General features: G+C 33.1%; 1 protein-coding gene, 1 long non-coding RNA gene and 1 pseudogene across 2 annotated transcripts in view; 1 reads left to right on the top strand and 2 right to left on the bottom strand.

The window, feature by feature from the left end:
- LOC116153977 (uncharacterized) overlaps positions 1 to 2,396 on the bottom strand; it is a 29,641-nt gene extending 27,245 nt beyond the window's left edge. The window contains exon 1 of the long non-coding RNA XR_004137758.2: positions 2,266 to 2,396. This is a non-coding gene — a long non-coding RNA (uncharacterized LOC116153977). The remainder of the gene's footprint in view (positions 1 to 2,265) is intronic.
- CFAP69 (cilia and flagella associated protein 69) overlaps positions 1 to 13,548 on the top strand; it is a 52,839-nt gene that overhangs the window by 31,719 nt on the left and 7,572 nt on the right. Inside the window, exons 14-16 of the mRNA XM_010978016.3 lie at positions 1,225 to 1,343; positions 2,885 to 3,003; positions 11,018 to 11,099. Of these exons, the coding sequence (XP_010976318.1) occupies positions 1,225 to 1,343; positions 2,885 to 3,003; positions 11,018 to 11,099 (320 nt within the window). The remainder of the gene's footprint in view (positions 1 to 1,224; positions 1,344 to 2,884; positions 3,004 to 11,017; positions 11,100 to 13,548) is intronic.
- Positions 3,325 to 5,683, bottom strand: LOC135321736 (securin-like; annotated as a pseudogene).

The following is a 13,548-nucleotide window of genomic DNA, read 5'->3' as shown; positions in this document are numbered from 1 at the left end:
TCAGGCATTTTGGTCATGTGTTTACAAAGGCACACATCTCTGCCTCGTGAAACTGTGTATTTTTAAACAGCTTTGTTTGCTGGATAAAGTATCAGGTTGTTAGGGAATCTTTTAATGACATTCCATTCTTTTTTCTTGACTTTAAAAAATTGAAGTATAGTGGATTTACAATGTTATGTTAGTTTCAGGTGTGCAGCAAAGTGATTTAGCTATATATATATATATATATATACATATATATATATATATATAAATCTATTCTTTTTCAGATTTTTTCTGCTATAGGTTATTAAAAGATATTGAATATAGTTCCTTGTGCTGAACAGTAGGACCTTGCTGGTTATCTATTTTATATATAGTGGTGTGTATATGTTAATCCCAAACTCCTAATTTATCCCTCCATCCCTTTTTCCCCCTTTGATTACCATAATTTGTTTTCTATGCCTGTGAGTCTATTTCTGTTATGTAAATAAGTTCATTTGTATCATTTTTAGATTCCATATATAAGTGATATCATATGATATTTGTCTTTCTCTGTCTGATTTATTTCACTTATTATAATAATCTCCAGATCCATCCATGTTGCTACAAGTGGCATTATTTCATTCTTTTTAATGGCTGAGTAGTATTCCATTGCGTACATGTACCACATCTTCTTTATCCAGTCATCTGTCAATGGGCATTTAGGTTGCTTCCATGTCTTGGCTGTTGTAGCCAGTACTGCTATGAATATTGGGGTGCATGTATCTTCAAATTAGAGTTTTCATCTTTTCTGGATATATGCCCAGGAGTGGGATATGCTGGATCATATAACAACTCTATTTTTAGTTTTTTTAAAGAAACTCCATGCTGTTCTTCATAGTGGCTGCACCAATTTACAGTCCCATCAACAGTGTAAGAGGTTCCCTTTTCTTTATACTCCATTAATTCTGTACTAGATAATCCATTAATTCTGTACTAGAAATTATATATATATATATATATATATATATGGAGCTACTGATTGTACTGATGGCTCAAAGAACCCATTTATCATCTGTCTACAGCCTCTAGGTAACCATGCCATGATAACAGCCCCTTTTAATATATTATTATTAACTATTTTATATAATATATATATTTTCAGTTGAAATTTTATAAGAAGGAATTTCAGAACAGTTATTGATCAAAATAAAAATTCAATGCCCAATAACTTTACATTCTTTAAAATTTTTTTCAAATCAGGAATCTTTAAAAATACAATAAGCAAGTACAATGACAAGGAAGAGGCCATTCTTTTGGAAATTCAATCTGATATATTACTTATTTTATCTGGTCTTTGTGAACATCATATTCCCAGGAAGGTATGTATCAAAGTTTTGCTCTCTCAATCACATAACATTCTGAACTTTTTCTTAGTAAATGTCCATAAATGGTGTTTTTTAATTTTCTGAAGATTTACTTTAATATTCTTTTTATAATTAGATCATAATTATGTACAGAAAAGTATATTGATCTTAAGTATATGGTTCAGTAGGTTTTGACAAATATATACACCCATTTAACTAATATCTCAGTTAAAATATTGAGTATTTTTATCTTCCTGTAAAATTACTTTCATTCCTCTTAGCAGCCACACCCCCACTTGCCCACAGGTAGCCACTATTCTGATTTCTATTCTCATAAATTAGTTTTGCCTATTCTTTACCTTTATATGAATGGAATCACGTAATTATTTACTCTATTATTTCTGGTTTCTGTCATCCAGCACCATATTTCTGAAATACATCCATTTTTTATGCATCAATAATTCATCATTTTTATTGCCGAATAGTATTTCATTGTATGAATATATCAAAATTTGTTTCTCCATTCTGCTACTGACAAACACTTTGGTTGGTTCCACTTGAAACCATTATGTTTAAAGCTTTAATAAACATTCCTTTACTAGTCTTTTTGTGGACATAATGCTTTCATTTCTCTTGGATAAATACCTAGGAGTGCAAATGATGGGTCATAAGGTAGGTGTATGTTTTGGAGAATCTGGCAAATAGTTTTCCAAAGTGGTTATACATTATAAATGCTGTTTTGGGTTTGAATTAGATTCATATCTAAAACTAAAAGTTAGAAAAAGAGCTTAATTCCCTTTGATCTTTTTAATGCCATAGCAAAAACTCTGGATAACTTAAACTGCAAGACATAGATTTGGAAAGATAAAAATAGGAAATTATGAAGATTTCAATAGAGTGATTTTATGGAGAGGGAACAAGAACAGTAAATGCATACTTAGCTCCGAGCTTTGGTGCAACTTCTCATATTGTCCAACCCTGTGCCTGTGTTCTTCTGGAAAAATACTTATACTCTTGCTTACATAAGGGAACCAGAACTGAAAAACAAGGCAATGAAAAAAGTTCCTGGTAAGGGACAAATATTAACTGGTAATAACTTAATATGAATTATTAAAGGTTCTAACTACTACTTATATATTTATTTCTCTCTTGGAAACATTAGAAAATCTTCCATGATAGAATTTTAAACCTCCTAAATTACTTATTGCTATCTAGTACTCATATGGCATGATGTTAGACTACATTCATTATAACATGGAAGAAAACCATGGGACAAGTCTTACAGTTTTTTTTTTTTTCCAGAAAGAGAAAGGGAAAAAAATAAAGGGACATTAAGCTATATATTGACTGATGTCCTCTCTTAAGATTATTTACAGTAATTTGTCTGAAATCCCTGAAAACAATTGAGCACAAATTTGAAGAAAGAATTTGTATTACAGTACTGTTTTCCTAACAATGTTGTTGTATTTTTCTGGTAGAAAGTTTTAGGGGACAGGAACAAATGGGAAAGAAAAATATTATTTATTTCAAGAAATAATTTTAAATAAATCTCTTAGGAAATTTTTGGAACTGAAGGAGTGAATATAATTCTTCATGTAATGAAAACAGACCCCAAGAAGTTACAGAGTGGATTAGGCTATAATGTACTCCTTTTTAGTACACTGGACAGCATTTGGTGAGTATTACTGTACCCAAGTTAGATAGATTCACAGTAAAAGAAAATTACCCCTGTATGTATGTAGCTATGTATGCCAATTTTCTTCCCTCAAAATTACATTAGAAAGATAAGCCTTTTTCCTTTCAACAGTCTAGAAATGAAATTTTTACCAACATCCTTTGGAAAGTAGTCTTGTGCATCACTCAAATATAGAAAACCATTCTTGTGTCTAAACTTAAATCCTTGTTTTTTTTGGATTTTTGAGTCTGTTAAACAAAGAACAGCTTTATTAATACAAACTATTAATACATACCCTTGAACTATAAAGTGCTAAGAAATTTAAATATCTAAGTCATAGCAAACAGGTGGCATTCAACATCGAGGGTCAACAGGAATTCTTGGGGGAGACCGCAACAGATTAGATTCTCAAAGTGGAAGAGGCATCTTCAGAGGCGAAGAGGGACCCAGGTGTCACAGCTATTCATGGTGCCCTTCCTCATCGAGGATCACGAGAAATACTCCATTCAAGGGGAGCTGTGCAATCCGGTGCTCCTTAGGCAGGTCGAAACTCTCAAAATCTAGCAGGTTGAAGGGAAAGAATTTTTCTATTTCTGGATTGCTGTCATCTGAAGCAGGAACAGAGGTTTTTGCTTTAATGGTCTTCTCAGTCATCTTTTTGGTAGAGAAGGTTGTCTGTTTCTGTTTCAGAGTTTCATTCGTCTTTACTGACTTTTCTGTAGCTCTGTTGACAGTTCCCAAAGCCTTTTTGGCAGCTTTACGTAAGGAAAGGCCAGATCCCAGCTTCAGCCCATCCTTAGGAGCCACTTGGATGCCTGGTTCTCCATTTTCCTTATCAACAAAATCAGAGTAGCCATTCTAGATTACCCACGTTGAGATCTACAGCCACTGTTTCCCAAGACTTGGTCTCATTCTTTGTTTTTGTGATTTGAACCTATTCCATTTTGGCCTGGTCTTGGAAAACACAAGCATTTACTATTACTCATGCAGTATTTTTCTTCTACTTGAACACTATTGCCTTTTTTTTTTACTTTTTTAAAATTGCAGTATAGTCAGTTTACAATGCTGTGTCAATTTCTGGTGTATAGCACAATGCTTCAGTCCTTCATGAATATACATATATTTGTTTTCATATTCTTTTTCACCGTAAGCTACTACAAGATATTGAATATAGTTCCCTGTACTATACAGTATAAACTTGTTTATCTATTCTATATATACCAGTATCTGCAAATCTCAAACTCCTAATTTATCCCTTCCCACAATTTATCCCTTCCCATCCCCTTACCCCCGGTAACCATAAGTTTGTTTTCTATTTCTGTGAGTCTGTTTGTGTTTTATAAATAAGTTCATTTGTCTTTTTTTTTAGATTCTGCATATGAGTGGTATCGTATGGTATTTTTTTCTCTTTCTGGCTTATTTCACTTAGAATGACATTCTCCAGGGACATCCATGTTGCTGCAAATGGCATTATTTTATTATTTTTTATAGCTGAGTAGTATTCCATTGTATAAATATACTACAGCTTCTTTATCCAGTCATCTGTCGATGGACATTAAGGTTGTTTCCATGTCTTGGCTATTGTAAATAGTGCTGCTGTGAACATTGGGGTGCAGGTGTCTTCTTGAATTAAGGGTCCCTCTGCATATATGCCCAGGAATGGGATTGCTGGATCATATGGTAAGTGTATTTTTAGTCTTTTGAGGAATCTCCATACTGTTTTCCACAATGGCTGCACCATACTGCATCCTATCAACAGTGTAGGAGGGTTCCCTTTTCTTCACACCCTCTCCAGCATTTATCATTTGTGGATTTTTGAATGATGGCCATTCTAACTGGTGTGAGGTGGTACCTCATTGTAGTTTGATTTGCATTTCTCTGATAATTAGTGATACTGAGCATTTTTTCATGTGCCTATTGGCCATTCGTATGGAAGACTGTTGAATTCTTTATTCATCTTATCTTTATGGAACTGGAAACCAATTGATTAGGTATTTCCTAATCAATATTGTTTTCCAAAGTTTTTAACATTCCTAAGCGGGGACGGAAAACTGCTTTTCTTACCATTAATTTATGAAGTTTTGGAGAAAAATACTTGAGTTTCATGTATCATTAACACTTAACACATTTCTTTTGTTCTATTTAGGTGTAATTCATGAGAGCCACACTACAACGCATTTATTAAATAAAAACTCTTAAGACCCTAGACCAAATGAACCTAATAAATGCATGCAGAATATTCTACCCAATAATAGCAGAATGCACATTTTTTCAAGCACTGTAACATTGTGATTTATAATAAGAAATATATATTTGGTCCATTCCTAGTATAGAGCTCCTAAAATTCTTGTAATTTCTTAATCAGTGAGAACAATGGGAACATCTTTTGTTATAGTATTTGGTCTTTTATTCTCAGTTCCTGTAATAGCTTTGCAATAATACAGATGAAAGTAATGTCTTTTGTTATTTATAACAAGTCCCTTTCAACTATATCTGAATTTATGTTAATGAGGTGATTTTTGGAAAGCCCCTAGATAACCACAGGATATAGGGCTGGTTGCCAGGAGCACTAACTATATGGTTAATTAAGGGGTTGTAACTTTTGAGTTACCATCAACCTCCACAGAGGGGAGAGAAGCTGAAGGTTTAGTTTAACCAATTGCCAACGATAATCAGTCATGCCTGCATAATGAAGCCTCCATAAAAATCCTAAACTATGAGATTGAAGAGTGCTTCCAGGTTGGTGAACATACAGAGGTACTGAGAGAGGGCACAGAAGCTTGATGCCCCTTCCCCATACACCTTGCCCTGTGCATCTTTTCCATCAGGCTGTCCCCAAGTTGTATCATTTTATAATAGACTGGTAATCTAGTAAGTAAACTGTTTTCCTGAGTTCTATGAACTTTTCTATATCTGGTTGGTCAGAAGCACAGGTGACAACCTGAACTGGAATCTAAGGTTGAGGGTAGCGGGGAGCAGCACAGTCCTAAGGGACTAAGCCCTTAACCTGTGATCTGCTAACTCAGGTAGATAATTTCAGAACTGAATTAAACTGTAGGACACTCAGTTGATGTCCAAAGAGAACCTGAGAATTAGTTGGTGTAGGAAAAACCTACAAATTTGGTGGCCAGAAGTGAAGTATTTATAGTAGTTTTGAGAGGAGACACAGGGCTGTTTTTTTACAAGCAAACATGAAGCATTCTCTAGGGTAGATCACATGCAAGATCACAAAAAAAGTCTTACAAATTAAGCAGATTGAAGTTATTCCTTTCTGACCACAATGGAATATAACCAGAAATCAGTAACAAAAGGAAACCAGGAAAACACACAGATGCATGGAAATTAAACAATACACTCTTGAACAACCATTGGGTCAAAGACAAAAACAAAAGGGAAATTAGAAAATTTCTCAAGACAAACTAAAAAGAAAACACTAAAATGTTGTATATCTAAACTTATGTGATAAAGCAAAAGCAGTATTAAGAGGGAAGTTTATAGTGATAAATCCTATGTTAGAAAAAAAGAGCATCAAACAACCTAACTTTATACCTCAGGGAACTACACAATGAAGAACAAACTAAGCCCAAAGTTAGCAGAAGAAAGAAAATGATAAAGATTATGCAAAAATAAATGAAATAGAGAATAGAAAAAAAAATCAACAAAACTAAGAGTTGGCTTTTGAAAAGATAACAGAAGTTTCTTGAAAATCAACAAATTTTTGGCTAGACTAAGAAAAAGAGAAGACTGAAATAAAATCGTAAATGAAAGAAGACATCACAACAGATACCACAGGAAAAAAATCATAAAGGACTATTAGAACTATATACCAACAAATTGGACAACATAGAAGATATTGGATAATTCCTAGAAACATACAATCTACTAAGAATGAGTCAAGAGGAAATAGAAAGCCTGAACAGACCAATAACAATAAGGAGATTGAATCAGTAATCCAAAATCTCCCAACCAAAAAAGCCTAGGTCCAGAGATCTTCACGTGTGATTTTTACCAAAACTTTAAAGAAGAATTAATACCAATCCTTCTTAAACTTCCAAAAGATAGGAAAACAGGGAATACTTCTTAACTCATTTTATGAAGTCAGCATCACCATAATAACAAAGCCAAAGATATTATAAAAAAAGAACTACAGAGCAATATCCCTGATGTATGTGGAAACAAAACTTCTCTAGAAAATATTAGCAAACTGAATTCAACAGCATATTAAAAAGATTATACACCATGACCTAGTGGGATTTATCCCTGGGATACAAGAAAATTTCAATATATGCATATCAATCAGTGTGATAAACCACATTAATGGAAGGACAAAAATCACATAATTACTTCAATATATGCAGAAAAAGCATTTGACAAAATTCAACATCCTTTCATGATTAAAAAAACTCTCAATAAATTAGGTAGAGAAGGAATTTACCACAACATATAAAGGCTATATATGAAAAACCCACAGCTAATATCACACTGCATGGTGAAAAGCTGAAAGCTGTTTCCTCTAAGATCTATACAAGGCAAGGATGCCCACTGTCACCACTTCTACTCAACACAGTACTGTAAGTCTTAGCCAGAGCGGTTAGGCAAGAAAAAGAAATAAAAGGCATCCAAATCAGAAAGGAAGAAGTAAAGTTATCTTTGTTTGCAGATGACATGATAGAAAACTCTGAAGACTCCACCAAAAAACTAATAGAACTAATAAGTGAATTCAGTAAAGTTGCAGGATATAAAATTAACATACCAAAATCAGTTGCATTTCTATGCACCATTAATGAACTATTTTAAAAAAGGAAATTAGGAAAACAATCACATTTGCAATGGCACCAAAAAGAATAAAATACTTAGAAATAAACATAACTAAGAGGTGAAAGACAGTGGCATAGCCACTACAGAAAACAGTATGGAGATTCCTCAAAATAAAAATAGAACTACCATATGATCTAACAGTCTCACTCCTGGGTATATATCCAAAGTATCTTAAGAGAGAGCTGCATTCCTATGTTCACTGCAGCATTATTCACAATAACCAAGGTAGGGAAACAACTCAAATGTCCAACAACATATGAATGAATAAAGAAAATGTGGAATATACATACAATGGAATATTACCTGGCTTTAAAAAAAAGAAGGAAATCTTACCATCTGTCACAACATGCATGGGCCTAGAAGGCATAATGCGAAGTGAAATAAGTCATTCACAGGATATCTCTTATACATGATTTCTCTCATTCGAAGTATCTAAAATAGTCAAAAGTGTAGACGCAAACAATAGTATGTAGACAGTAGAATGATGGACTGAAGAAGGCATGAGGAGTTGTTTAATAGATATAAAGTTACTATTATACAAGATTAGTAAGTTCCAGAGATCTGCAGTATGGCATATTGCTCATAGATCTACTCTACAACATAGTGGCTACTGTTAGCAATGAAGTATAATGTACTTAAAAATTTGTTAAGTGGGTGGATCTCAAGTCCAATGTTCTTAATACAAAAAAAAAAAAAAAAAAAACCAAGGGATATAAGGAAACTTTTAGAGGTGATGGACATTTTTATTACTGAGACTGTGGTGACAGTAACACAAGTATATACGTATGTCCAAACTCACCAAATCATATACATTAATTATAGGCAGATATTTAAATTTTAATTATACCTCAACAAACTTGGGGAGGCGGGGTAGAAACTGATGAATAGTACTTTCCATAAGATCAAGTAGCTGGATTTAGCCACTGCAAATTCTGTTTGTATAGAAAGCTGGAATACTCACTCAGCTCTCTCCCAGATACACATAGGCAATAGGACTAATCAACTATCTAGTTTCTTTTTTATTGGAGAGAAGAGAGGCATATAGTGATAACATGATAGCCTGATCTTAAGTTTCAACAGCAAATTCCTATTGACCAAAGTGCTCTATTAAGCATAGTAAAAAATTCAGAGATGAATATTAATGAGTAGCTCGCTTACTATCTATTAGTATATTGTGATTCAGTGATTATTGCAGAAAATGACTTGATGTTTTACCCCTTCTTAATATCTCACAATTATACTAAGATAAAGATAAATGGTTTTATGTGTCTTTTATTACAGCACAACTTCAAATCCCTGATAAGAGATAAGTAGTAAATAAGGTCAGTGTTTAATTGGTGACATCAGGCATCTGGTCTTTTTCCTTAGAAATTTAAACTGAGGGAAGTTCTCTATCTACTATTCATTTGTATCATGAAAGAACTTTAAACTTTATCAGTTTTTCTTCTATCGAGATGTCATGAATTGTTTCCCTTTGTTAATGGTATATCACATTGTATTCCTTGAATAAACCTTACCTGGTTATGGTGTATTATTTCTTTTTCTGTGTTGCTGGATTCAGTTAGCTAATATTTTTAGATTAGGGGGTGGATACCATGTTGATGTGAGTTTAATTTTCCTTTTTAGTAACATTCCATGAATGGTTTTAGTATCTAGCTCATTATTACCTCATAAAACAAGTTAAGTATTCCTTCTTTTCATGTTCTCTAGAAAGCTCTTGTGTAAGACTGTTATTGTATCTTTTGTAAATAATTACTAGAATTCACCAATTAAGTCATCTGTGCCTGGGGTTTTCTCTATAGAAAGGTTCTGAAGCATAGATTTCATTTAATATGTATATGTCAAATTAAAATTTTCTATTTCTTTTTGTGTAGGTTCTTGTAAGATGTCTTTTTCTAGGAACTCATATATTTTGTCTAGATTTTCACATTTACTGTCATATGGTTGTTTGTAATATCTTCTTAGGATTTTTAATGTCTGTATGGTACAAAGTAATGCCTTCTTTTTCTTTCTTGGTTTTAGTCATTTCTATCTTCTCTCTTTTTCCTTGATAGGTTTCACTAGGAGTTGATCAATAGTATTAGTCTTTTCAAAGAATTAATTTATGTGCATTATTATTTCTATTTTTATTATCATTGAGTCCAAACTATTTTCTAGTTCTCATTCTGATTTTCTTTCCAATTTTTGGCTAAGTTAGAAGTATACTGTTTACTTTCCAAACAGAGAAGGATGTTCTATATTGTCTCTTGTTGTAATTGTGAATTAAAGAGGCAAAAGGCAGCCCATAATAGGCATCATAGGGTACTACCTCAAAAGTGAGAACAAAATAAGTGATTCATACTCAGAGGTGGTAAGACCTGTAACCACCTGAGAGAGAGGGGCCTAGTGGATGGCCTTTATGTGCCAACCCTCACAACCACCACCACATGCAACCACCATCACAAATCAGCCAGCAGAAACAAGGGTCTCTTTTTTTCAAGAGGAAACCATATGAAATAATTATCATATTATTGAATCATAAATAAGTAAGTAAGTAAATACATAAATAAGTAAGTAAATAAATAAAAGCCATGTTAAATAGGAAAGGGATACAGGTTGACCCCAGCAGGCTTGCAATGCCTGGGAGGACTTGGGGGAGATTAGGCTCTACTACTCTTTACCACCACCACCAATAGCCTTGTCACCCACATCTATCCCCGACCCAGGAAAACAGTGAAAGCAGCTCTGGTGGCAGTTTCAGTCCCTCACTTCATATGAGCCACATAGGCCTAAGCAGGAGGCACTTCAACAAATAATCTCACATGCAAAGATAAGATGTAATTAAAAATCATCAAATGTTTGAGGCATCCCAGCACTGTGAAAGAGACAGTAAATGGATAAACCATGAAGAAATAGTTATTACAGCAACCAGAGGAGACTTTTAAGAATAATTAATATGAAAGCAAAGGAGAACATTACATCTACAGAAAAGAAATATAGTTATGAAAATAATTAATTGATATTAGTTTAAAAATAGTTGAAATTTACACTGGCAAAGTCTCTTCAAAGTCCAATTTTTAAAGCAAGAAAATTAACTTCTTGATTTAAGGAAATAAAGAAAAAATATTCTTTGAAAAGATTTTCTGATAAAAATAAACTCACAAACTGAATTTAACAATAAATCCTTGTTAAATGAGTAACTTCCTTTTTATTTAAGGTGCTGTATTTTAGGATGTTACCCCTTGGAGGACTACTTTCTTGAAAAAGAAGGCATTTTTCTCCTTTTGGATTTATTGGCAGTAAGTATAATTTCAACAATTGTTTTTTTAAAAAAAGTCTTTATTAACTCTTTCCAAACTGAGTATAAGAGAACACTACTCTGTGATTAACTATGCCCCTAAATAGTGTTCAAATGTTTGTTTTAAACAAAAATCCCTCCTGGAGATTCATAATAGGCATTGGCAAAGAAGTGACTCTGAAAGTTCCTCCAGTAAAAACAACGGTTTACTTAGGTCAGTGTTCTCAAACACATGACAGCAGAGAATTTATTCCATGGTTGTTGTTTCTTTTTCCCACCAAACTTTAAAGAAACAGCTAGATTATTCCAAAATCAACAATCATTTGTTAGTAACTTCTAGCTTCTTCTCTCAGTATTAAAAGTTAAGGGCCCATAGATATATATATCTATCAAAACTCATCAAATTGTACATCTGAACTATGTATAGTTTACCGAACAGAAATTGTACCACAATAAAGTTGTTTTAATAAATAAATAAATAAAAGGAGTATCACAATAAATAAATAAATAGATAAATAAATAAATGTTAAAGGCCACATTAGACAAAGGTCAGCATTTTTTAAAAACTGTAGTTTGTAGGCAATGTGAAGAACTTAGTGTGTCACAGGCCGTTTTACAGAATGAGCAGGAGTGAGCGTACTAAGCCTTCCAGGAAGGCAGCTGAGAAGAATGGCAAAGACCCTCATTTATCCTTAAAGTAACCCCATTCTAGCTTCAATTCTAAGTGGGTCCATAGTCAAGATGATGTGGGAGAAAAATACTTTTGTTTCAGTAAAACTTTGGGAGATAATCTCATGCAGACTTCTAGCTATGGCACTGCCTGTGATTGCCACCATTCTTAATTTTTATTAACAAAATAATAGACTACTTTGATTTAGCAAAGGTACTAAACTTATTTGTGTCCTTTTATTTCTCTGAAAGAAAATTAGTTGACACTAGAGATAAGAGAGCAAACTCATTAGATGGAAAACACAAGCAAAAAATAGGTAAACAATAATAATAATAATCAAAATAATCCACCTTGAATGAGTTATAACCAGAAACCCTTTGAAAATTCAGAAAATTGAACATAATAGAAAAGGATGTATGTATAGCTCTACTTATGTAATCCTAATTGACATATAGCTCACCATGCCTCTCTGACTAGAGTACAAGTATGCCCAGAGCCACATGGTCATGTGTCAGGGGATTCTCAAAGCTACAAAATTAATGTGGCATATCTTCCTGGAATCTTGGTTCTACTTAAGATTTGGAAGTGAGGAATTATATTAGGCATGTATATATTAAGTAATTAAATTGTATGTTAATATTTAATATTATATAGAAGACCTCAAAGACATTTCTCACTCGCCTTCACCATTATGGTTTCTTTGATGGAAAGGCATGAAGACTGGTAGGAGAAGCCATATAGCACAGTGGTTGTGAGCATAGGCTGGACTCAGTCTGATTAAGGCCTCCAATACTTGTTAGCTGTATAACTCTGACAGATTATTTAACATTCTGTCATTAGTTTCTTCAACTATAAAACAGAGGTAACAACACTCTACCTCATGAACTGTTGGGAGGATTATATAAGTGCTTATGTGTATGTATGTGTACATATACGTGCATTAGTCAGAATAGTTCCTGATACATATTTTTGCTACGTGTTTTCTATTGTTATGAATGTAATTATTAGACTGTGCTTAATGTGGGTTAAACCAATCAAGTTAATTACAAATTATAAATCTTCTTTAATGAAGTTTCTATATAAACTTCAGCCCTTGACATTTCCCTGTTTCTCCGGAAAGTAAAATATAGGAATAAAAAAACTCACTTGATTGAAAGTTCTGCTTAATACAATCTGTTAAAATATTTATTCAGTGTGCAATGATAATTGCTCATAAAGGTTAAATACTATTGAGAGCTTACTATGTGACAGGCAGTCTCATATAACTCATCTTAATAATTCTCTTAAGTAGGTAATATTATTACCCTTCATTTAATGAAAGAGGAAACTGATAATGTTGGCAATCCAGACAACATGGTTACATGTTTCCTTTGCTATATTCTATTAGCAGTACACGGTAAGAGAGTTAATCAACCAAAAATACTGCTTGGGATGAACTTTACTATACCTAAATTTTGGTTTGCTGAAAATTATTTGTAGCAAAACAGAGGAAATATTCTTAAGATAATTTTTAAGTGGTTAAATACTCTTTTATGGATGCTGAGTTTCAAAATACAAAGATTACACCTTATCTTGATTTATTTTCATATGTGGCTGCCACTTGCAGTTACCGTCAGTTATCTTCATAACAACGAGGTTCTAGCTAGGATGAGTCTTTTTACAAACTTTAATAAAGCATATAAATTGGAATGATCCTGTAATTACAGTGTCCTATGCATAGCACCATTGACCTTGCTCCACTTAAAATGAACGTTTTCACTTACTTTTACAATCTCCTTTT

Source organism: Camelus dromedarius, chromosome 7, assembly GCF_036321535.1.
Source record: "Camelus dromedarius isolate mCamDro1 chromosome 7, mCamDro1.pat, whole genome shotgun sequence".
Taxonomy (NCBI): Eukaryota; Metazoa; Chordata; class Mammalia; order Artiodactyla; family Camelidae; genus Camelus; species Camelus dromedarius.
The sequence above is the reverse complement of the archived record's forward strand: the minus strand, read 5'-3'. Positions and strand labels throughout refer to the sequence as shown.